A 24,364-nucleotide genomic window follows, 5' to 3' on the forward strand; every position below is an offset into this window, starting at 1 on the left:
AAAAATAAACAGTTAGGTATTTACAAAACTTTATTTTTACAAAATATTTTGTACTTAAACTAAATTTTGTACAATTGCTTATTAAAATTAAATAATTAATACTTTTCGTTGCTACGATACATAGACAGTGAGTATAACGAGACAGGACCGACACGACACTGCCACGGAACGGCGGTGGAAGGGCCTGAACCTTCGGCCTGGTCACGACATTGCGCGACTGGCTTCGGCTAAGGCGAAAACCATAGGCGGGAACGAACCTATGGTTATCGCTGCCGCCGTCGCAAGTCACTCAATGTCGTGGCCGAGCCGTAAGTTCGAAATCTTGACTAAAAGAAAGTTTATTAAATAGACAATTTAAATCGAGTGGAAGATTTCTGAATTCTCTGATGGACTTTAGGCTTAGGCATTCAATTCTTACATATTGCGTGTACTTTGTCATATAAAACAACGACATATACCTACACAAATCTCCGATTTTTTTACAAATGCCCTCGTTTACAAATGAATAAGTTGAAAAATATTTTCGTAATTTTGCTTGTCATTATTCAGGGAATTTTTTTCAGATACCTTTATTAGCTATCTATGGTCGAGTTAAGTAATTTATATATTTAGGTAAGTAAATAATCTGCTGAACGTACTCGTACTACATACCTAGCAAATTATCTCAAGTTTGCCGCTACTTTAAAGTATCAGGTAACAATTGACTGCCTAGCGTCACACACAGCACTGATTGATGCACATTCACGCCGCCTAATAAGAGTAACCGCCGTTAGAGTCGTAGCTTTGTTGGATGGTGTCAGGTATGCTGGCGGGGCCTGAGGAATACCCACCAGACCCACCGCCGAAACCACCGGAGCCTCCTGAGCTGTGGCCTCCAGAAGAACCACCGAATCCTCCGGAACCTCCTGAGGAATAGCCGCTGCCGCTAGATGAGAAGCCGCTTGAGCCGCTAGATGAGAAACCACCGCTAGAATGTCCTCCAGAGAATCCCCCAGAGCTTGGAGCTCCATAGCTGCTAGACGGGGCCTGAGCTGGGGCACCGTAGCTGGACGACGGTGCTGACGGTGCGCCATAGCTTGAAGAAGGTCCGCTGCTTCCAAAACCGCTGCCACCTCCGAAGCCGCTGCCGCCGAAAGCGCTTCCTCCACTGCTGCCATGTCCACCGAAACTGCCGCTGCTGCCGCCGAAGCTACTGCTTCCACCGAAGCTACCGCTGCTGCCGCCGGGAGCTCCGTACGTCGATGACGGGGCAGGAGCGCCGTAAGAGCTTGAAGGCGCGCCGTAGGAGCTGGACGGCACTGGGGCGGGCTGGGACGGAACGCCGTAAGAGCTTGAGGGAGGAGATGGAGCTCCATAGGAGCTAGAAGGGGCAGGAGCACCATAGCTGCTGGAAGGTTTAGGTGCAGGAGCTCCATAGCTGCTGGAAGGTCTAGGAGCTGGAGCGTTGTAGGTCGTAGAAGGACCGGTGGGCACGCCATAGCTGGTTGCTGGAGGACGCGCGGGCGCACCGTAGCTTGAAGATGGTCGTGGGGCGGGAGCGCCATAGCTGGAAGACGGGGCGGGTGCTCCGTAGCTGCTAGAGGGCTTTGGGGCGGGAGCACCATAGCTGGACGACGGAGGCGGGGCACCGTAACTGCTCGAGGGCCTGCTTGGCGCGGGCGCACCATAACTGGATGACGGTCTAGGTGCTGGGGCACCATAGCTGCTAGACGGCCTTGGGGCAGGAGCGCCATAGCTAGACGATGGTCTAGGTGCTGGGGCTCCATAGCTGCTTGAGGGTCTTGGCGCCGGGGCACCGTAACTGGATGATGGCGGGGCGCCATAGCTGGACGAGGGTGGAGGGGCCCCATAACTGGAAGAAGGCGCAGGGGCTCCGTAGCTACTCGAAGGTCGGCCGCTCGATGGTGGCAGGTAGGATGAGCTCAGCGGCGCTATATGGAGAGGGATAGGGGCTTTATTTAAAATATTGTAAATTGTTTATATTTACTTAGATTTAATGTTAGAGCCTGCGTTTTGAGTCGGTAGTCCATGCACAATTGCACATTATCTCGTACCTGCGTAAAACTGAAACAGTACCTAGTTAGAACCTTTACGAGTTGGAAAAGAAAATTAACTGAAAAACTGCCATATATTAATTATTTTACAGGAAACCTTGTACAGTTTAAAGGTTTTTATAACCCAATTTAACTACTCTATTTTTTTAAGGTACTTATCGTTTGTGACAAGCAATCATTGTATATGTAACAAATTGGTTACGTACAAGTTATTTTAATGTACTTAAAGGTTCCCTTTTGGCTGATACCTGATTTCTAAAACCATCATTAAGTTTTTACGAAAAAGGTACATTTTTGAACTGCCATTAGAAGAATACACGTTTTATAAACTCATGCTATTTCATGTCCCATCATCAAATTTTGCGTCATGTTCGCTAGTTACCTACCATAGAAATAGAAATAATAATAACGATGTGTCTAGTTTGGCGCAGGTACCTTATATCGTAGAATTCGTAGAACATGGTATCCATATCAAGATTGGCAAATCCTAAAGCTAACACTCAAACATGAAATGCTCCTATAATGTTAACAGCGCTTGCACACAAACTAAGTTTGTCTGATTTAGCAAATAATTTGTTCATCTTTGAGGTAATATTGCAAACGCAGTATAGAAGCGATTTCTTATGTAGGCACACTTATCCTTGAGTACGCACTTGAGAGATTACAGAAATTGAGTAAGAGAAATTACGTAAATTCACTTGACTAATAAGCCAATAGTGAATCCTATTCATGTTAAGATTATAGCGGAAAGTAAACAGCTGTCGTAAAGTTTAATAGTCAATAGACAAAATGTGTGTATGGTGAAATAGCTTGTCCTAATAGTTTATTTTTTAACAATTGTTCGAGTACTTTTTGGTGTGAACATTAGAACCTTGATTTAAATTTTAATTTCTTGGCCAGAAATGTTACTGTTGAGCGCTTATTCGTACAGATCAAATCCATAAAATCTAGCCATATGCTATTCATAGCTATATCTGAACATCGAATCTTACGCAGGCTCTAGTATTGCAAACCGACGTTACCTTCCCGCTTGTAGTGGTTCCGCCTGGGCTTGGCTGCCGCGGCCACCAGCAGCGCCGCGAACACCTGGAAACAAACAAAATGAGGCGTTAGATATTTAGATAAACAAACAAAAAGCGGCCTATAAATATACGGTTACACGTCGTGCGTGGGATAGAAGATCAGAAGCGGTTGTTAAATTTTACAATTGGACTCGCAGTTCATCTCGCCAGCACCAATTAAGTGCCATCGAAATACCTTATGATTATAACACAACCTGCGCGCAAATTAAAACATCTAAACCATATCAGATTATATATATTCTGAATACCGTTCGGTTGTAGCAAAGGTAGATCATCTAGGTACTCGATGCACAGGAAATTGGAAGATAATGTATTGTTTGGATGATTTTGCAGTGTGGAATGGATTTAAGCGTCTTTTTTGGAAGTTTTAGCATGTTTTTCAATAATAGCTATAAATTTAAGATAACGATCAAGTGTCTTCCTCGAAAGTGACCCCCAAATGCGCATGCGGTTTACAAAACAGTAGATAATAAAGTAAACAAAGTGAAATTGGCACGTGCGCCGCATGCAAACGCAAGTGCCAAAACACTATTTCGGTTTTTACGTCGATCTTGCATATGGAAAGTTTTTATTAACATATTTAAATCGCAGGCTTTGAAAATTTAAAGCGATTATGTAAAATTGTCTGATGGTTAGCCGAAGAGTTCGAAGTAGGATTTTTGAGTCGGTTGAATAATATCACACGCCGTTATTTTTAGTTGTCTCGACAAGAAAGTTGCCACTGTATAGCACAATCATTTTTTTGACAAAACATTTATTTGCAAAGCCAAACACGATTCGATTGCATTGTTTTATCTCAGAGTTCTTAAGGCCTCCTGTGTTCACTGTTCATCCAGGTCAGCTCGGTGGTACCATAATAATATTGATTTGTCACCGAACTTACGCAAGTATGTGAAGTTTCAGCTCAATCAAATAATGGGAAGGGGGTATATTTAAGCTCTTAATATATTTGAAGCATGTAAAAGAACCTCTATGATCTACATACAGGATAAAGTATCTATTTCAATGAAAGTATCCATTGCCATCGTAAAGTACGCGCGACCTAGCTTTTATCGTCCATCTGCCATTACTCCTGCGCGGCGGCAATATTCATGCTCTTGCGCAACACACGCAGCATGAAGCACGTACGCTGCTTTAATTGGGTTCCAGTACGCTGGTAGTTTACTGGGAGGTACGAGTAGTAGTAGTTAGAAGAAGAGTATGTCGGCAAGTAGCTAGTATTATGGATTATATTGATAAGATAACAAAAGCCAATGTGACTTATGGAAAGAGCAGGAAAACTTACTGCCGACCTCACAACAGAAATAAACAGGCCATATATTATACCATCAAGACCATCATGTATCGCTATATGATAATCTTTAATATTTTTGTTTTATATAAATACATTTCTATATCAGGAATCTTTGCGGCTAAAATTCAAACCGAACCTCTCAACATTCATTTTGATATAAACCTTCAAGGCGCTGTAATTTAAAGTAACTTTGTATCTTACTGTTGTTTTATTATAATAAGCACTTAGCTGACCCAATTAGATACCTGAATCTAACTTGACCACAACAGGGCTAATGGCACTTAAGTCCCAAGTGTCATTATTAAAACCTAGATTCTAAGGTCACTGAGTCATCTTGATAGTCTTGGTGACTTGTTAAACAAAACTAACAGAAGATTTTCGTCATTGCGTGGGTGCGGGTAATGAGTATGACCTTGGGTGACCTTGGGCTGATTTTGGAAGCATCATGGAACAGATTTGTGAGGACAAAGGGAGTCATGGCAGATTTTATCGCAAATGGCCTTAGTAGTAATAAGTGCACTTAACTTACCAAAAACGTTTAACGGGCTATTATAGTTTTGGTGAACGTTGCACGTTGTGACTCTACTTGCTTACTAAATATATTTAAGACAGAAATGCCGACCTTTATTTATAGTTGGTCAAACCAAATTGTCAGTAAATAAGAACAAAGAAAACTATACCTACTCATCCTTTTATTTTGGGTGCTAGTACTAGTGTAAGACAAAGACAGTGTAATTCTCTCTGTCTATGTTTGAAATAAGACACTCCTTTGACAAACTTTACATTAAAATAAACCACTCTAGTTTTTCACCTACTAGTTTATACTTAGAGGTAAAGTTGTGCAAGTTTCGGAAAATTTACAAAAAGGTGGAAATGTACTCGGATTCCAGTAAAAACAAAGGTAACTTTCATTTTGTAGGTACTTAAATGGGAAATTTATATTACTGTAAAAAAAAGATAAGTTTCTGAAACTTTTCCAAGTGGAAATTTCGGAAACTTTCTAATTAAACAGAGATTAAGAAAATGTATATTTTTTTTTATATTATAAATGGGCTTACTCATGGCCATAGACTAGCCGAGGCGAAGACGTGACCTACGATGGAGCGAGCCTGCCCAAAAGCCTGTTCACCCTTGATTTGAAGGATGACGGAAAAAAGACATTGGATGTTTGTGTCTAAATCAAGTTTAAACATTTAAATAATTTAACGTACCTATTTAAACTTTTTGAACGTATGGAACCATTCGAAATCAGTCGCACGCAGCTAAATCATCAACGAGAGCATAATAAACTATAATAGCTAACCTTCTAAGCGCTAGGTCTACGAGTAGGTATAATAGCGGTGAATACTTTAACACCTCACGCACCTAACGTCCCCTGTGTTTCAATGTTTGTCTAGTCTTGTACTCTGCTCTTGCTCAAGCACTTAATGATTCCACAAAAACGCACAGATAAAGACGCTAGTTGCGCAGTGAGCGAAACAATGACGACCATTAAAACATGCAAATTTATTTAAATTCGGATTCCCAGAGTTCTTACGGCTCGTTCACAGAGGTCCCATCTCGGGACGAAAGTAAAGTTTCGTAAAAGGAATTTACCAACAGACTCAGAGGTAGTGGGCCATTTTATCTGAGTAACTACACTTTTGGGAATTTGTATGTTAATTCTACACAGGATGTCGAGCTCTTTCGATCGTGATAGGAGAAAAAAAGGGTCCCAACATATCCATACAGTTTTCGTTCTTTCTATTCCGTTATCATCATCAAAAGTATAAAAGTAAATATGAAAAAACCGGCCAAGTGCGAGTCGGACTCGTGCACGGAGGGTTCCGCACCATCAACAAAAAATACAGCAAAAAAAACGTATTTGTTGTATGGGAGCCCCCCTTAAATATATATTTTATTTTATTTTTAGTATTTGTTGTTATAGCGGCAACATAGTTACATCATTTGTGAAAATTTCAACTGTCTAGCTATCGCGGTTCATGAGATACAGCCTGGTGACAGACGGACGGACGGACGGACGGACAGCGAAGTCTTAGTAATATTAGTGTCCCATTTTTTACCCTTTGGGTACGGAACCCTAAAAACCACATGAATTTTACTTTAAAGATAAGATAAGATAAGATTTCCTCGTATTCGAAATAAAAAGTAGAGTACGTGTTAACACTCGGGTGAACGGCATAATTTCAGCCTCGGGCTATTGGCACTCTCACTGCGTTCGAGCGCCAATCCACCTCGGCATACCTATGAGTGCCTTTAATCTCTTAATTAACAATCTACTATTTGTAATCAAAAGCAATGTTTTTTCAGAGGAATATTTCGTCCTAGTGCGTGAATTTGTGAAGCAATATGGCGACCGGTTCGTGTTCAAAGTGTTCAACACGCGGGTCCTCAACATCTGCGGCGCTAAGGATACAGAAGTAAGCATAGTTTATAACAAATTAATATATTTCAATATTGTAGAGTACTTAGCATTAATTAGGGTTCCGTACCTCAAATGGAAAATACGGTGCCCTAGGATCACTCGTGCGTCTGTCAGTATGTTCGACCATTCCCCCCTTTATCTTGCAAGAATATTCCTTATTCCCTTGCAAGAATATTCGGGTAGAGTAGCAAAATTAAAATAACAAACTTGGCTCAAAGCCCTTTATTACGAGGATATTGAGAGGTTACTGAGTGTAATTCAATTAAAAAAAACACACAACAACGCCCACACACATATATACCTACTCTTATATACACCCGGACCCCGGACACACGGACCTTCACTTTGCTTACCTTGTATTATGATTAGTGTTAGATTGTTAAATAAGTGTTGTGGAATTCCTTGCCGGCGTCTATATTTCCGAGCACATATAACCCGGCAACTTTCAAACCAAGGGTGAACAGGCACCTTCTGGGCAGGCTCGCTCCATCGTAGGCCACGTCTTCGCCTCGGCTAGTCTGTGGCCATGAGTAAGCCCATTAATTATATAAAAAAAAAGCGGCCAAGTGCGAGTCGGACTCGCCCATGAAGGGTTCCGTATTTAGGCGATTTATGACGTATAAAAAAAACTACTTACTAGATCTCGTTCAAACCAATTTTCGGTGGAAGTTTACATGGTAATGTACATCATATATTTTTTTAGTTTTATCATTCTCTTATTTTAGAAGTTACAGGGGGGGGGGGACACATTTTACCACTTTGGAAGTGTCTCTCGCGCAAACTATTCAGTTTAGAAAAAAATGAAATTAGAAACCTCAATATCATTTTTGAAGACCTATCCATAGATACCCCGTATGGGTTTGATGAAAAAAAAAATTTTGAGTTTCAGTTCGAAGTATGGGGAACCCCAAAAATTTATTGTTTTTTTTTTCTATTTTTGTGTGAAAATCGTAATGCGGTTCACAGAATACATCTACTTACCAAGTTTCAACAGTATAGTTCTTATAGTTTCGGAGAAAAGTGGCTGTGACATGACGGACAGACAGACGGACAGATGGACAGACGGACAGACGGACAGACAGACAGACAGACATGACGAATCTATAAGGGTTCCGTTTTTTGCCATTTGGCTACGGAACCCTAAAAATGGTAACGGAATGAAATAAAATGGTCCAATGACAGGTTGTACAAATATTTGGGCCAATGCCAAAAGGATTGGTGCTTGGGTTTACCAATGTTTGTTCTAATGATGCTAGTAGTGAATGCCAATGACCAGTAATTGGAGAAACAGTGTCAACACAGGTGTAGAATGTTGAAAAGTGAGATGAGTAAAGTCTGGGTCATTGCGTTGTTTGAAAATGTTGCGGAAACGTGACCAACATTATGACAATAGGAACAACAACTTTAGATAAAGAGGACCCTATGGATTAAAATACGGAAAACGTTTCTAGCTGGTTAATTAATAATTATTTATCCCAATCGCAAAATACTTGAACAATCTGTATTTACAAATACACTTCACACAAATAAGAGAGATAATCTAAAGCGTTTTTTATATTGTAAAAATTATATTCTCATTCTCACTTCTCACCGAAAGAAGATTGATATGATATGATCGTTTAAGAAAAAGCTTTATCTATTGTGTCGTTTAGACTCATAGAAAGTATAAAATGGATGAATGTTTCACGGCTGATTAGTTTAGTTGCTCATAATGCTCATAAACTAACAATGTTAATTTCTAATTATCGTGACACTAATTTATTACTTCGTTACGTTTTACTTTTAATTTTAAACTGTTTTATCTTCACGAACTTACAAGTAGTATTTGCGGCCTTAACACTTACTTGTAGAGTCTAAAATGTTTATTAGTTAAATGTTTGTTATTGTTTATGAAACGTTTTGTTATAAGGATTACCCTCACACTTTCTCTGGTTATGTTTATGCGATAATTTATATCGAGTTGCGTGGATTTGTTGGCATTGTTCGGTTTGTTACGCGTATCTTCGTATTATTGTTTCAATCAATGATTCTGATACAGATATAAATAATGAGCTGAACTATTTATTGTCAGTGAAAATTATGTGTTTATCTATAGCGGTTAAATGTCTATGCATTTTGCTGAATGGATGTGACGCGTTAGTCATTAGGAATTCAACAACGTAATAATTATACCATAAGTGTTTATGATAGTAATGTTTATTACGACTGTTTACCATAATCGCATATTTTGCAGTGTAAATTGGTCATGCAGTACGTGATTAATTAATTAATATGTATACCTAATAGTTACTTATGTAAACTTAGGTATATTGCCGAAAAATATATAAAAATGTAGATTTTTGGAGTGCCATCTCACAGAACGACCACGATAAGTCACTCACTAAGTTTTACATGATGTTCTATCGGTCATACATTTCACTGCACGGGGGGCCTACTGCGAAACACGAAAATCAAAACTTCGTTTTATCTGCCTATCTATCACTTGTATATTTAAGCTATAGAGAGGCAAATAAGGAAAATTTCGCGGAAGAAAAAAAAAGTCCCTTTATGCACTGTAGCGTGGTCAGACTCGATATCTTTTAGCGTGTCTGCTATCATGTGTAGGTAATTATGCTAAACAAGTAGTATTTGTGTTACGGATGCCTAATAGAATAAACATTAGGGATATAATAACCGTTGTCTGGTTATAAAACGCGGTTTTAAGCCGCGCCGCGTATGATGCAACTCTTCCTTGTTGATGCTGCGGTCGGCTTGTGTCTCGAAGGTGATAAACTTTACGTTTGATCGACGTTTGTGTCGTTCATGAATGAGTAGATAGATATGAGAGAGTCTTGTTATGTGGCAATCTAACGTGGCAATGAAAGGCATGTTACTTTAGTTAACTAGATCCTTTCCGATAAGTTATAATTACAAGTATGTTACCTATTTACTAAAAACAAAAGTACAAAAGGTAGACCAAGACGAATTCTCTAAAGAAAAGCGGAGATAGTGCTACTAAGATAAGATAAAGATAAAAGATAGTTTATTCAAGTAGGCATAATTACAATACGCTTATGAACGTCAAATAAAGCTAGGTAGACCGGCTCCAACCCTACACCTCTGCCCCGAGAAGATTTAAGTCCCCCCTCAATTGGAGGAGGGTATCCCAATATGGGACCGGCAACAAACTAGGCGGGACACATCTTTAAAAAAAAAAACATCTTATAACTAACATGCATTACGAGAAAATAAGTAATAAAAAAAACAATTTAAATTACTATAGAATTCATGCAATTATACACATAAGGTGTAATACAATTTGTATGGAATCATACAAATACGTAGCTCTTTCAGAAAACATATCAAATTCTTACAAAAGGAAAAGAAAATAAAGTTATTAAAATAAATGGGAAAACAATAAATCTGGTTGATTGTTATGAATTAAGGCGAAAGAAACTGTTAGGTAAATCGTAAATCTGTATTATTTTACCTTATTCATACACTGACTTCATATAAAAGAAATAGACACACAAAGCTGAACAAAAACGTCAACAAATGTGGATCCCAATGACGTATTCGCACCATTTGCATTGATGATAAAAACTCTTACGTAAATTTTGAGTCAAGATAAATGTTTCGTACAGAAAAGAGCTTAATGTCGTAAGCATTAAGTGTCAAATTTGCAAACATAAGTACCAACACTGTTAAAAAAATTAGTCCGATGGCACTAAACGTAACGTAACGTGTCAAACAACGTCAAACGAGATTAATGAACGAATGGAGTCACTTTGGTACACTTTAATAGGTATTACTGTACAGAAAAACCAATTGAAGTAATAAATAAAACAAATTTAATTTAATCGGGATCTCAAATAAAATTAATTCGTGGTTCAAATTCAAACAAATTTAATTTTTAATAAGTAAGTATACCTACGTCTTTAAATACTAATTTCCTTGAAATAAATTCAACTTATTAAATAAAATAACTGTGTATTTTAGATCTACATTTACTCATCGCACGGGTGCACGGGGACATTTAGGTACTGATTGGATTTTTTTATAAAGTCCATACTTTATAAAAAAAATCCTGTGGTTGTCACTGTGTTCAGACAGGTTTAGCATTTACAGTTAGTAGCCCTTAATGGTGGTGTATATGTCGGAAACAGGGAAATGCGCCGAACACACAAGTGCCGTTTTGCCTTGTTTAAAACTGCAACCCCTATCTCTTGCTATAAGTAATTAAATAGCAGTCCACTTTACACGTCGCATAGGTTTTCTTGGAAATCTTGAATTTAAATATAATATTATTCCTTACGAATTCCATATAAAAATATAAAAAAATATTGACCTCACATCGACTCATTAGATTTTTGTTCATTGACATCCCTTCTTTGGTACTAACAAATTAATTTATCCAAAACCATAAAATTACCACCAGATTACATAAATTATATACTTAATGCTATCCAAAGAACTAACCGAAAGAAATACATTCCATCTTTTTTCCTTGTTTTATCATTGTTATTTTTACATATTTTAACGGCACATTTCGTAATTGTTGACAACTTCACATTTGAGCGTTTCAAACAAGACTAAACGAAAAAGTAACGCGTGATCTGTTTTAACGTTACTTTTGTGGGGCCATTTTTTGCGGCTGATTGTGTATCTAGTTCTTTATTCTATATCAATGTATTCATATGGCGCCCATTATGTATGCATGTACTTAATATAACAGTTAAATTGACAGATTGCGCAAGAGATGACAATCTATATAAAATCTAGCTTTTCGCGCGTCTCACGGGAACCCATGTCATGGGAACCGTCTGCGTCTGCGCAACCATCCGGTATTGTTCATTCAGGATTGACCATTACGATCATCTGGTCATCACGCGAAAACTATCTTTATACCAAGGAAGTTAGAGGTTTATTCGAGCGAGGTTTTTGATGGTGGATACGCGAATGATTTAATGTACATAGTTCCCAGGTTACGCAAAAATAAAAAGAATTTGTTAAGATAAAGATATGTTGGAGCATTCGAACTTAATTTTAATAATATGTATGATTCCAAACACGTGAGAACAAAAGTACTTACAATGCTATAAAAATGAAAATACTTTACCTTCAGCGTTACTGCGCATTTACAATGCCTTTTGAGTTTTATCAACATGTAATTATAAAAACTACGCAAGCTTATTCAAACTCAACTTGTAATCATGATAACTGTTTGGAAACACGGCTTAATGGAACAATTTATACTCTTGTGAAAGAAGATAATATTATTCTACAGTTATCGACATCTACTAAATTGGCAATTTTAATGTTGAAAACTACAGGGTTTTTTTCCTTAAAGGTTTATATTTTTAAACATTTGCACCAGGACTTATTTCTGACCTGCCAGAGTAACTTTGTTTATGAGGAAATTACTCACATGGTAGACATACAAGTGAGTAGGGCCCGAAAATATTTAAAATACTTGAAGTATTCTGACTGATGAGTAATTTCGTAATAATAGGTACTTATTGCAATTCATAAGTTTAATGATTTCCTCTCGGAAGTTAACAGAGAACGCATTCAGAGCGACGCCATTACACTTTCCATTACGAAATTATTTTCCCGCCATTTTCACTTCATCGCAACTAAGCGAACAAAGCCTTCTACATCTACAATTATATTATGTTATTGTGTGAAGGGTTTGCTTCTTGCAATTGAATTTGTCGCGTCTTTGTACTATAATAGACCAAAAGATTTAACTCACTACAAAGAGACCAACTTCTTATAATCTCTTAATGAATCTCAAGTCAGTGTTTGTGTTAGTTTCTTCGTTACTTTGGCTTTGTATTTTGATTTCGTAAAACGTTGTGGCGTGTTGAATAGAAAACAAATATGAAATCACAGAATACGTTAACAAACTTTTTGTTTTTTTTTTATCTCTACAGGATGAACCTACATCAAAGTTGGTATTGGCAGAATTAATTCGAAATAAATGGTCAAAATACTTAAACTTTAAAATAATATACTACTTTACAAATTATTTATTTACAAACAAGATATATTTATATACTACTAAAAATATATGTATTACTAAAAGAAATTAAAAACTAGCTTAAATGTAAAATAGGCCCTTAAGGCATTGTACCAAGGATGCTGGTGACATTTCCTTTACAAATTTACTTGTACATTCTATTTATTTATATATTTATTTACAACGTGTATCCACTGTCAATTGACTCTTGAACAAAGTTAAACACTTAGTTTATCTACAAATTGTTTTAATTTAGGTACCTACTTGAATTACACAGATTTGCCAATTTTAATTATTGTTTCGTTCGTGTCAAAATTATTACGTTGTGTAACCATAATTTAAAAACCTTTAAGCAAGTTTGCGGTCAATGTCATGTGGAGAAAGTCCTTGCTGATGATAACTATTGGCCACATTCTGGCCTTGGACGAAACTTAAAAAATTGCGTTGCTTTTGTTTTTTTTTATCAGATGGTGTAGGCACTTAAAACATTTTGATAAAATACGTAAAAAGGAACTCGAAGATCTAATTTTATACTATAAATAAGAAATTTGAGTGACTCAGAAAATAACTTATATGACTAAGTTTTACCACGCGGTTGGTTATATTTTATTTCTGATCTACTTAGTCTAGAAATCTAATAAATTCTAGAACACCTAAGCCCATTGAAGAAGTTGCAATAAAATTAGAATAATAAGTGACATAACACCACGTGACCGCCATTTCCCACGGCGAAAGTAAAAGCACCACTTACTTTCAACGCGATGAAGGCGTGCCGAGCGCTATGTCCATTACTAATTCTTTAAGCAAGCTCAAGTGTTTGACCAAGTAAAGCAGCAAAGCACGTGATACATTGCGATATGATTGCGGTTACGTAAAAGTTGTAATCAGAGTGCAAATGAAGTGACGTGAACTATGACCCAGAGGTGGCCTGGATACCGACGGTATTCTGTAGCTTTTACTAGAATAAAAGAGTAAGACGTAATGGATAGGATAGGTCAAGTTCTGAATAATTCTATTGTAATGTCGATATTTATTGATTAGGGAGTTCGATTGTTAAAAGGTCAATTCGATTAGTGTTGAAGAGGTTAGAAGAGGTCTAGGAATGGTTTTATAGAAAGTTATTTAATACTTAGACCAATGAGTCCACGGGGTTACGGCGGCGCGGCGTGTAGCATTATAGTTTGTTTTTTTAGCATTAGAAAGAAGGTAAGCGATCTATACATGTTTATTTTTATTAAAAATCACCATTGAAAAATAAGTCGCAGCAAATATGTTAGAATTAGGAATTATGATTGTTACGATCTTTAAATTCTTTTGCTTTCATAAGTAATATAAACAAATTTTTAAAGTGTTTTTTCAATATTTTTTTGAAATGTGGTCTTACGAAATGTGGTTATACGACAAACTAGCACAAATACATATAACAACTAACTACGTTGGTGTAAAATTAACCGTCGGCATCGTTGCTAGTTTACATACATTTGCCTGTCAATTAATAATGCCAGAGTTTTTACCCGCCATGATAATTGTAATCAGCTTCATACCAGCTTGATTATGATTACCTACAAACAAAAGTCGGGAACAACGCGTTAAGACAGTAAATGATTACTCGTCTTATGTACAAGAAAGTAGAAATGTTCATTAATAGACGAGACTACAAAGAGTCGCACGGGTTTTCTGTACTTTCGCGGAGTTTTTCGGTAGAAAAGCGGAAATTGGAAGGCTGTTTGTGTGAAGTGCAGGAAATAATCTGTTTGAAAGAGCTTATAGGAACGTAATTGGTGTATTGAACGACGATCTTGTTAGCAGGAAATTTGAAAAGTATTGATAAAAGCTTAGTACAGTCAAATCCAGAATTATAAAGAGCAGACTTACAATGACATGACATGCGCGTGTATTTTAATGTAATTACTGCAGTTTCAAACATTAAACCATTTTCATTTTTTCTGAGAATGTAATTTTATACCTATACTGTAAACATTATAATTTCGAGATTTGAAATTAGCCGAGATCGAAATAAACTCGGAGTTTAAATTTTAAATATATTAGTAGTAAAGAAATATTAAATTCAATAAATATTGAATTTTCTTAGACCTTTTACCAAAATTGAATCGTTTATATAAGTTATTTTGAAGGAATTTAATTTTCAAGTTTCCAGATTATTATTCGAAGTCCTATTTCAGCTGTAGTAGTTACTCAGGTAGGTACCAACACAATTATTGAATTGAGAAAATGGGAGCAACATTATTAAATTTAATAATCTGACACTAAAAATGTTTTAGAACATTTATTACTGAACCGGAGATTTATGTTTTGCGTTTTGCCAATTTAACCACAATAATGCTTTTAAATCATACTTTTAACTTCGTTTAAGAAACTCGAAATATGACTTAAGTGTCAAGTGTCAACACTGTTAGCTTAAGCTAGAGTGTAAGTGTTTAGCTTAAGCTGTAAGTGTTCAGTTACTATAACCATTAGCAGACATTACGGCGTTTGGAACCGACGTAACCGTGGAATGACCTTCCTCGGTCGAAAAACGTACTAAAAACCTTAAGAGTTTGTTCATTTTTAAACATTTTCGGTTTAAAAGTCGCAGAGTAAGTCTGTTTAGCGCTCTACTTAAGATTTGGGTAAATTGCCTACACATTTACATGTCGCGGCTGAATTTGTTAAACTTTCTAATGTTTTAAGGGATTAGCGAGCATGTGTAACTCGAGTTAGGTACGTTAGAACGAGTGTTATATTGTGAGTGGCTTGTATAGTTACGTTTGCTAGGTTTGGAATTTCTGTTGAAGTTAAAGCTTAAAGGTAAATTAATCAGGGAGGAAGAATGTGCAGGCCAAACTGCAGGACAGTTTGTTGGCAAAGAGACATATTGTGCCGCATATGTGTGTCTACTACCGGATGATGTTCTACATAACACTAATAAAATGCATATGAACACAAAGTGACAAACGATGTATAACCAAAAAAGTGAATTATCACAAGACTAACTATTGAGATTCTCACGGCGTGTCACCCAATTGTGCAATGAGAGCACTTCTTCGTCAGATTTCTGCGTACAGAGATAAATGTAAGTGATGATCTCGCTGAGAGTGACATTAGTTTGATCATAATATTTATCTTTATAAGTAACTCGCTCCCAGCTGAAATTTTAGATTCAAGCCATACAACATTTATAAAAAACTTAAAATACCTGCATTTGAACTGTTAAATATAACGTAGACGACTTTGTCGGTAGGAGTAGTTAACCCACAAAAAAAATGAAATGAAAAAAAAATCAATCAAGAAATAATGAATTAATTAGTGATACCATGTTGTTAGAAATATAAGATAATTTATATCATTATTATTGGCAAAACACTTTTAGCCATCAAACTATTTATATTTTGATACCAGTTGTTAATATTAAATAAAAAAATACGGTCATTGATTAGCTTTTTACCACAGTATTGCATTGCGGCATCCGGTGTAATATATCCTGTGTTTTTGTGATACTAATTAACCTAATAAATAACGTATGTAAGATAAACATATATCATAACTAATTAAATAATAAGAAAAGAATTTACAACTGTTTAAAAGTGGTAATAAATGTGATCTTTGTTTAAATAGTTGTAACACCACGAATGGATTGACTTCCGCGGTCAATATGGCGTCATCTGTGTAAAATTACGGCTGTGTTGTTTTGGTTAAAATATATTATTGTACTAAGCAGTGAATAGTGGTTTAATTTTATTATCTCAGAAGTGGGATGGAACATCTACGTCCAATATAAAGGTGTAGTATTTGCAATTTAACCGTGTTTTGACCGGTAAGTGCCAATTGCATTGTTTATGTTTACATTTCTATGAACCGGCTGGATGCCGGCTAGTGCAACCGAAAACGACCAACCTTTTTCCCTTCTTCCAATGGTTTACATTTGTTTTGAATGAATATGCTGATTAAAGATACTATTTTATTTCATTATCTAAAACATACTTGTTAAGATTTGTATGTTTCTCTTGTTTATTTCGGAAGACGTTGGTCGAGGTTCTTATTGATATCAAAATAAAGTCTAAATTTGGTCTAATCGTTTTTTTTGTAAACAAAGTGTTCATGAAAAATGGTGGATCAAATTGAAGTTAAGTACATAGTGATTTGCATAATTTAATTATCAAACTGCAACGTATTGATAGTTTCAATTTTATGAACTATTTCCGAGTATAGCCGAGTTATAGCTAGATGCTGAAATTGCAACGTTATTGCTGGGAACGGAGAGTTCAAATTACAATGTCAAATAATTTTGATATCGCAGTTTTCACAATTTCGCATGACATTGTACTCGGTATGTTTTAAGTTTATTTACTTATTTTGCATTAATCTGTAATGTACAAGAAAAAATCATCGAGGAGGCGGATTTAAATAGGTATTTATTCTTATCCAGTAATCCGTTTTCGATCAAAATTGTTGTTCGAATTACAAATTTTGATACATTTAATTTTGCTTGCATAATGATAACCGCGGACAGTATCATAGTTAAGCGATTGAGACAGATCGCGTCACCTATTTTACCGCGGACTGCTAGTTTAGTAAGTATTGTTTGAAGTTTTATCACGCGTAGTAAATGGGTGAACTTATACATTACGGACAGCGGGGAAGTACGTGCATTGTTTCCGTCGGCAGTCATGTTAAAAGTTGTAAAAGCTTATGGTTACACAGTGTTCCCTTGCTGTGGAGTGGACCTTATGCGCAGTATATACATATACCTATAAATATTATATATACCTATATATGTAGAAGCGAAGTTTGGAATACAGAAATATATAGGTACAGATATATAATAATTCTGGTTATCATTGGAGTTGATGCTGAAAATATGCTAGTACCTTTCATAGAAACATTTTAGATAATGAGGTACCTACCTATACAAACTCATTTTAAATTTATGTCCTACCCATCACTAGAAATCTATAAGTTGTAAATATAGTAGCAAGAAGGTAGTTCGTCTTCATTGTGTTGATTATGTTGAAATCCTGTCGACTACTTAAAAACTTACTAGACTAGCCTATGGCCTAGCATTATGATTGTGCATAGAAAAATAGAGTCAGCAGTCGCATACAGTTTTACGATTTTCATTATCTTTACTTTTAAATCTATGGGTATTACTGATAAGTGATAACTGATAACCATCTTTAAATTGATTTGGTTGTTGAAATAATTATTCAGATTTATATTTATACCTATAGTTTTTATCAGCTATAGTTACTGTTTGTCAGTAGACAAAGTTCCAGTTGAAAGTATATTGCAGTAGCGCCATGTTGAATACAAGCATTAAATATATTTTCAGTAATAATCAAGCTTAAATGATTAGCGAATACCTATACATACGTATGACATGTTTTAAAATAAAAGTTGTACTTTAATAAATTAGAATAGTACTTTTATCTCTGAGCTGTTCTATACCTATAATTTGTATCTTCTAATTTAAGTTTCGACAATTTCCACAAACAGTCAAGAGCTCATTTAGTTACCATGATATACCTAAATTACAAAATGTTATGTCCAAGGCCCCAACGTTGTCTGTTCTCTTTGACGGCGCAGCAACTAGTATCATTTCTCTCTCCTCGCTCTTTAAAAAAAAAAATGCCGTTTGTCAAAAAAGGACACCCATACTGTTGACAAGATGGACTTCAAATCAAGAGGTGTTACCGTTTTAGGTGGTGTTAAGTTGTGTATGTGTGCGTAAAAACGTATGTGTGCTCTTTTAGGGATGTGAAAAGTCGAATTTAATCATGTTATATATCGATAAACGCTACACAGCGGAACGAAATAGCGATTAATTGAAGCTTCAATATCTTCGTTAAAAATAAACATAATTGAAATACTAATGGATAATGAATATATTATAATATCATAATATAATTCAATTATTGCGGAACACATATTTTAGTAGGTATTTGTGTATTGTAATTAAAAATTTGAACTTTCCCTTTGTTCCCTGATGCGCGACGATAAAATCGTGATCTGATAACCTCCATAAAGAATAGAAGTGTTTTTTGTTTATTTTAGTTGTCGTTAAACCTTTCAAGTAAAATTAAAATTGCAAGAAATATCGATAGTTTATCGATATGACTTTATCGACATGGCTACAGCAAGGTGGATTCACATTGTTAATCGTACACTAAACAAAAGTGGTAACAGTGACAGCTCGCTTAGACTTTATCTTTAAGTACCTATATTATATCTATGGTAATGTCTATTTGAGCACAAATTTATAGTGCCAATAGAGGCGCACTATACTAGCATTATTATGGTCAAAGAAATTGTTACAACTGGAAATATAAAAGGCGTGGTCATTTGTAGGCCAATTTTGAGACTCAATAATAATCTAATTACAACAATTTTGACAGCGAATATATCTGAATTTGTGTGGGGATATGCAAACAAACAACAAAGATTTATTTAAACCAGTACTTTGGAAGATTACATGAGTTTACTTGAAATCAAAGCTTTTTATTTGAGTCCTCGAGATCCTGACCTGCACGGCAGCTACAACAGGCAATTTTTACAGTACGACTATTTGGCAATTGTTCCATTACTACTAGTGCCTAGATCCAAATTGGATTTATAATATAAATTTTATACTTATAATGTTTTTTAGACTGAGGAATGGTTCTAGAGTTCTCGATCCGAAAATACATAATAATAATGTTAACTCAGCAGATAGATAAAACTGTGGATAAGACTAGCCTCTAATTTTGAGCCTGGTTCTGAAAATCAATTTCAGATTATGGTTTCGTAAAAATAGTTTATATACATGAAATTCATATTCATGAGTTTGCTGCACACGTGTTTCATTTTAATTTAAGTTATTGCTAACGCAATTCCTACCAAAGTCTAACCGATATATATCAATATATCTTTGTGTATGTTTCATAAGTAAAGTGTACTATGTTTAATGATTTACATGTCGGAATTGAGTGCATACGTCTGAGTGCTGAGACAATATGGTTGGAGGCCGCTGCATCCAGTGTGTGTACGCGGTACCTGGAAGATAACTCACCACCACTTCACTGCGCTTAGTTGAACTGAGTGCATACATCCGAGTGCTAAGATGACATGGTTGGAGGCCGCTGCATCCAATCTGTGTGCGCAGCAGCTGGAAGATAACTCACCACCACTTCACTGCGCTTAGTTTGGCTGAGGCTGCTACGTCCAGCGTGCGTACGCGGTAACAAGATCTATTTGAAACGCTTGCTTGAGGCCGATACCCCCTGTGCGGGTACGCGGTAACAAGCGTTAGGACCTCTGAGGCCGATAGCTCCCTGTGTGAGAACGCGGTAACAGGGGTCACCCAATAAGCTCGCTTGAGGCCGATAGCTCCCTGTGTGAGAACGCGGTAACAAGCAGCACCACTTACGCTTGCATGAGACGGATGCTCCCTGTGCGGGTACGCCGTAACAAGTGTGATAGATCGCCTGAGGCCGATAGCTTCCTGTGTGAGAACGCGGTAACAGGGATCACCAAATAAGCTTGCTTGAGGCCGATAGCTCCCTGTGCGAGACCGCGGTAACAGTAAGTCAAAAGCATTTATTTGTCCAACAGGTATATATACATAAATACGGGCCCCATATACATCATCATTGTATCACTATGTTGCACAATTTTTCATTTATGGACTGTGACTGCATGCTGTGCACAGTTACCATTAATTGTCAAAATCATTTAACAAAGTTCACTTACACTATAATATGTTTCTCAACATTTGTTACAATTACGCGCAAAGGGTCAATACTTGCCATATTGATGTGTGAATAAGTTATTTGTTTCAAAATGTCCATAAAAAGAGTTATTAATTTCTTTTGTGTAATTTTTGAAAAAAAATGGAAAGCAATGTCACAGATCTATAGCTGGCTAAATCTTGTCACCTTTTCTCTAAAAGCGGTTTTACGATACCTATTTTTAATCGTTCTGGGAATTCTCCCATTTCCCCTTCCTGTTTGGATTTACCAAGTTTGATTTGTAAAGTACTTGTTAAAAGCTTGCGCAATTTTCTTTCCTTTAAAATATATTTTATTCAATATAGAATATAGTATCCAATTTATTAAAAATATATCAAAAGTGACTATTGTTTCTCGGAACCCTATCTGAGGCCGATAGCTCCCTGTGTGAGAACGCGGTAACAGGGATCACCAAGTAAGCTTGCTTGAGCCTGATAGCTCCCTGTGTGAAAACGCGGTAACAAGCAGCACCACTTGCATAAAACGGATGCTCCCTGTGCGGGTACGCCGTAACAAGCTCACCATACAGCCTGTGTCTGTACACTTAATTTGCTACAACTTACCAAACACCCTTACGGCCTGTGTGGTTATTGTGGTATATAATGATAACAGTACAACTACAAAATACCCTGTGTGTGTACTTTGCCACCACTTACCAAACGCTCTTACACCCTGTGTGTGTATCGTGATATACGTAATGATAACTATACGCATGTTTTACACCCTGTGTGTGTACTTTGCCACGACTTAACGAATACTGTGACGTCCGGTCTGTATGACCTGTAATTGATAAATGACAACCTTTAAAATTACATCCTGTATGTATACTATGTGACAAAACAACCTTCGAGACACTGTTACATTCTGTGTGAGTCTGACACTGTTAATTTCTGTTTCTGAGGTCTACGTACTACGCGCCGAGGATGTTCCAGCTTCGATCGCGCCACTAGGCCACTACACTAATTTCAACTCTTTTGTGGCGAGCGTACCGCAACCGCTGCAGGGGACAATCGAGTGCGCCGATTTATGGTCAAAAGGTGTCGTGTTTCGGAGGTCCCGCGGAAAACTGCCGGATCCGACACAAGACTAGACGATTCAACGGAGCCACGCTGTTTTGTCCCCGAAATAGTGTTAACTTTTAAGTTTATAAAATGTTATGTATGTTAGTCTGTAAGGTATTTGTAATATAGCCTTGTTGCTTGTCTGATTTAAATTTTAAATTAATAAATAAATAACTGCCAAAGACTGTAAGGACAATCTAGTGTGTATGACTGGAGACAAGATGAAAAGTCACTAGATTCTACTTATGTTACGTTTACCCACATCAAGTTAACGACTAATTTGTGTTTAAGAATAAGTGTGTAAAAGTGAAGGATTTTTTTTTTACCATTTAAAAAAAATAGAGACTATGTTATCCCAGTAGTATTTTGTTAAAATAATACTGAATGTCATAATACATAGACCAAAATGTATTTTTTTTATTATAATTGTCAATATGTGTTTGTGTTAGCAATAAATAATGATATATAATTGAATGAGGACATCCAATCTGTTAAGGATGGCCGAAAAAGTAACAAGTAACTTAGTAAGATTTCTAATTTGCTTTGTTTTTGTTTTTTTTTTTTTGTTTTTTATGACATCAAAGAATGTAAAAATAAGTTTGTCGCTTAACAGATAAAGCTTTAACGCATGTTTAATTGTTCAAATTTGAACTTTAATAGCTGTCAATACAGTTGAATATTATAAGTAACATATTATACTTACGGTTTCATGTGCGGTAAAGTGGTTAATTTCTGTTCGTAATTGTTATCTACTTATACCTACCATACTTTATCATCTTCATGTTGTATGATAGATTGTTTGTTTTATGTGTATTTAGTAATAGATTTATTTCATCCTACTAACATTATGTACGTTTATCGATTTCTGCGAAAGGTAGTCTGGAAGAGATCGCTTTTTGGAGATAAGACCGCCTGCTGTTTACCTCTACTTCTTTTGCAGTTTTCTTTCTGTATTGTTTTATTGAAGTGTGTAATAAAGAGTATTTATATTGTATTGTATACAATACACAGTGCAATTGGGCAGCGGAATTGGTAACGCATTGGACCGGCAATCCAAGGATGTGGGTTCGAGTCCCACGTTGGCCAGAGTTGATCATCGTTAATATTTTTTTTCATTGTGATTGACATCTGTATTTACAATTTATAGAATACACAGTATTGTCTCATCCTCGTAATTGTAGGACACGTAAATTAATTGTATTTTGTAAGACAAAGATTTCGATTATTTTTCTTACCTACGAAGTCCGTGATAAGTAGCATATCATTGTCATGCTTTATTATTTATTATTATATTCTTAATTACTTATAATTAATTATTTAAAATTATTTATAATTTTATCAATAAATATCTCAATCTCAAATTCTTAGAAGATAAATAGCGTATATCTCTATTGCCTAGGGTCAGGCAAAAATTCAGGATGGCCGATTGTTAGAAATATAAGATAATTTATATCATTATTATTGGCAAAACACTTTTAGCCATCAAACTATTTATATTTTGATACCAGTTGTTAATATTAAATAAAAAAATACGGTCATTGATTAGCTTTTTACCACAGTATTGCATTGCGGCATCCGGTGTAATATATCCTGTGTTTTTGTGATACTAATTAACCTAATAAATAACGTATGTAAGATAAACATATATCATAACTAATTAAATAATAAGAAAAGAATTTACAACTGTTTAAAAGTGGTAATAAATGTGATCTTTGTTTAAATAGTTGTAACACCACGAATGGATTGACTTCCGCGGTCAATATGGCGTCATCTGTGTAAAATTACGGCTGTGTTGTTTTGGTTAAAATATATTATTGTACTAAGCAGTGAATAGTGGTTTAATTTTTTTTTTTTACATTATTTTATTTTTATTTTAGACAATACTGTAAAAATTATAAATATCTGAATCTGAACTGAATACAATATAATATCATGGCGTTAGGGCTGAATGGTAACATATAAACTGTAAAATATGACTAATATGCTAAATGCTAAAGGGTGACCAAGCCCTTGCCCGACTTACAATCGCTTACGCGGTTACCTTCAGCTTATGCGACTAACGCTAATAAAAAACTCCTTATAATATAATATTCAACAAAAAAATAGATGTTTTTTTAATATTTTTATTCATTTAATAAAATAATTTGTTTTTAGGGTTCCGTACCCAAAGGGTAAAAGCGGGACCCTATTACTAAGACTCCGCTGTCCGTCCGTCCGTCCGTCCGTGAAATTTTCACGATGATGTATTTCTGTTGCCGCTATAACAACAAATACTAAAAACAGAATAAAATAAAGATTTAAGTGGGGCTCCCATACAACAAACGTGATTTTTGGCCGAAGTTAAGCAACGTTGGGCGGGGTCAGTAGGGTAAAGGCACCAGTAGTCAGCCTTATAACGACTTTTTTAAGTTTGAACGTTCGGCATTTCTACAGGATTAGTCGGATAATTAAACAAATGACATGGTTAGATCAATTGTTTATCATAGTTTTAAAACAAAATATTTAAAAAAATAACAACCCTCTTTATAATATCTCTAATTAAGTTTAAACAAAAAGTGGCACTTTTCTCCAGTAGTCAGCCTCCAAAATCCAGTAAGCAGCCTCAGTGTACCCAGTACTCAGCCTGCATAAGCTATTCATAATAATTAGATCAAAATCACTAATATTTATATCAAAATCAACGA

General features: G+C 36.0%; 1 protein-coding gene and 1 non-coding gene across 4 annotated transcripts in view; one reads left to right on the forward strand and one right to left on the reverse strand.

Moving 5' to 3' along the window:
* Nucleotides 1-629: 629 nt before the first annotated feature.
* LOC134656754 (pro-resilin) overlaps nucleotides 630-24,364 on the reverse strand; it is a 35,421-nt gene continuing 11,686 nt past the window's right edge. Inside the window, exons 3-4 of one of the 3 annotated variants that reach the window (XM_063512284.1) lie at nucleotides 3,077-3,140; nucleotides 630-1,931 (exon numbers count right to left, since the gene is read on the reverse strand). In XM_063512284.1, the coding sequence (XP_063368354.1) occupies nucleotides 751-1,931; nucleotides 3,077-3,140 (1,245 nt within the window). In that variant the 3' untranslated portion in view covers nucleotides 630-750. Of the gene's footprint in view, nucleotides 1,953-3,076; nucleotides 3,141-24,364 lie in introns of all 3 variants that reach the window. The other 2 variants (XM_063512275.1, XM_063512291.1) reach the window with 2 other exon arrangements.
* Trnaa-ggc (transfer RNA alanine (anticodon GGC)) lies at nucleotides 22,700-22,766 on the forward strand. The gene has a single exon. It is a non-coding gene; the product is annotated as a tRNA-Ala (tRNA).

Source organism: Cydia amplana, chromosome 2, assembly GCF_948474715.1.
Source record: "Cydia amplana chromosome 2, ilCydAmpl1.1, whole genome shotgun sequence".
Classification (NCBI taxonomy): domain Eukaryota; kingdom Metazoa; phylum Arthropoda; class Insecta; order Lepidoptera; family Tortricidae; genus Cydia; species Cydia amplana.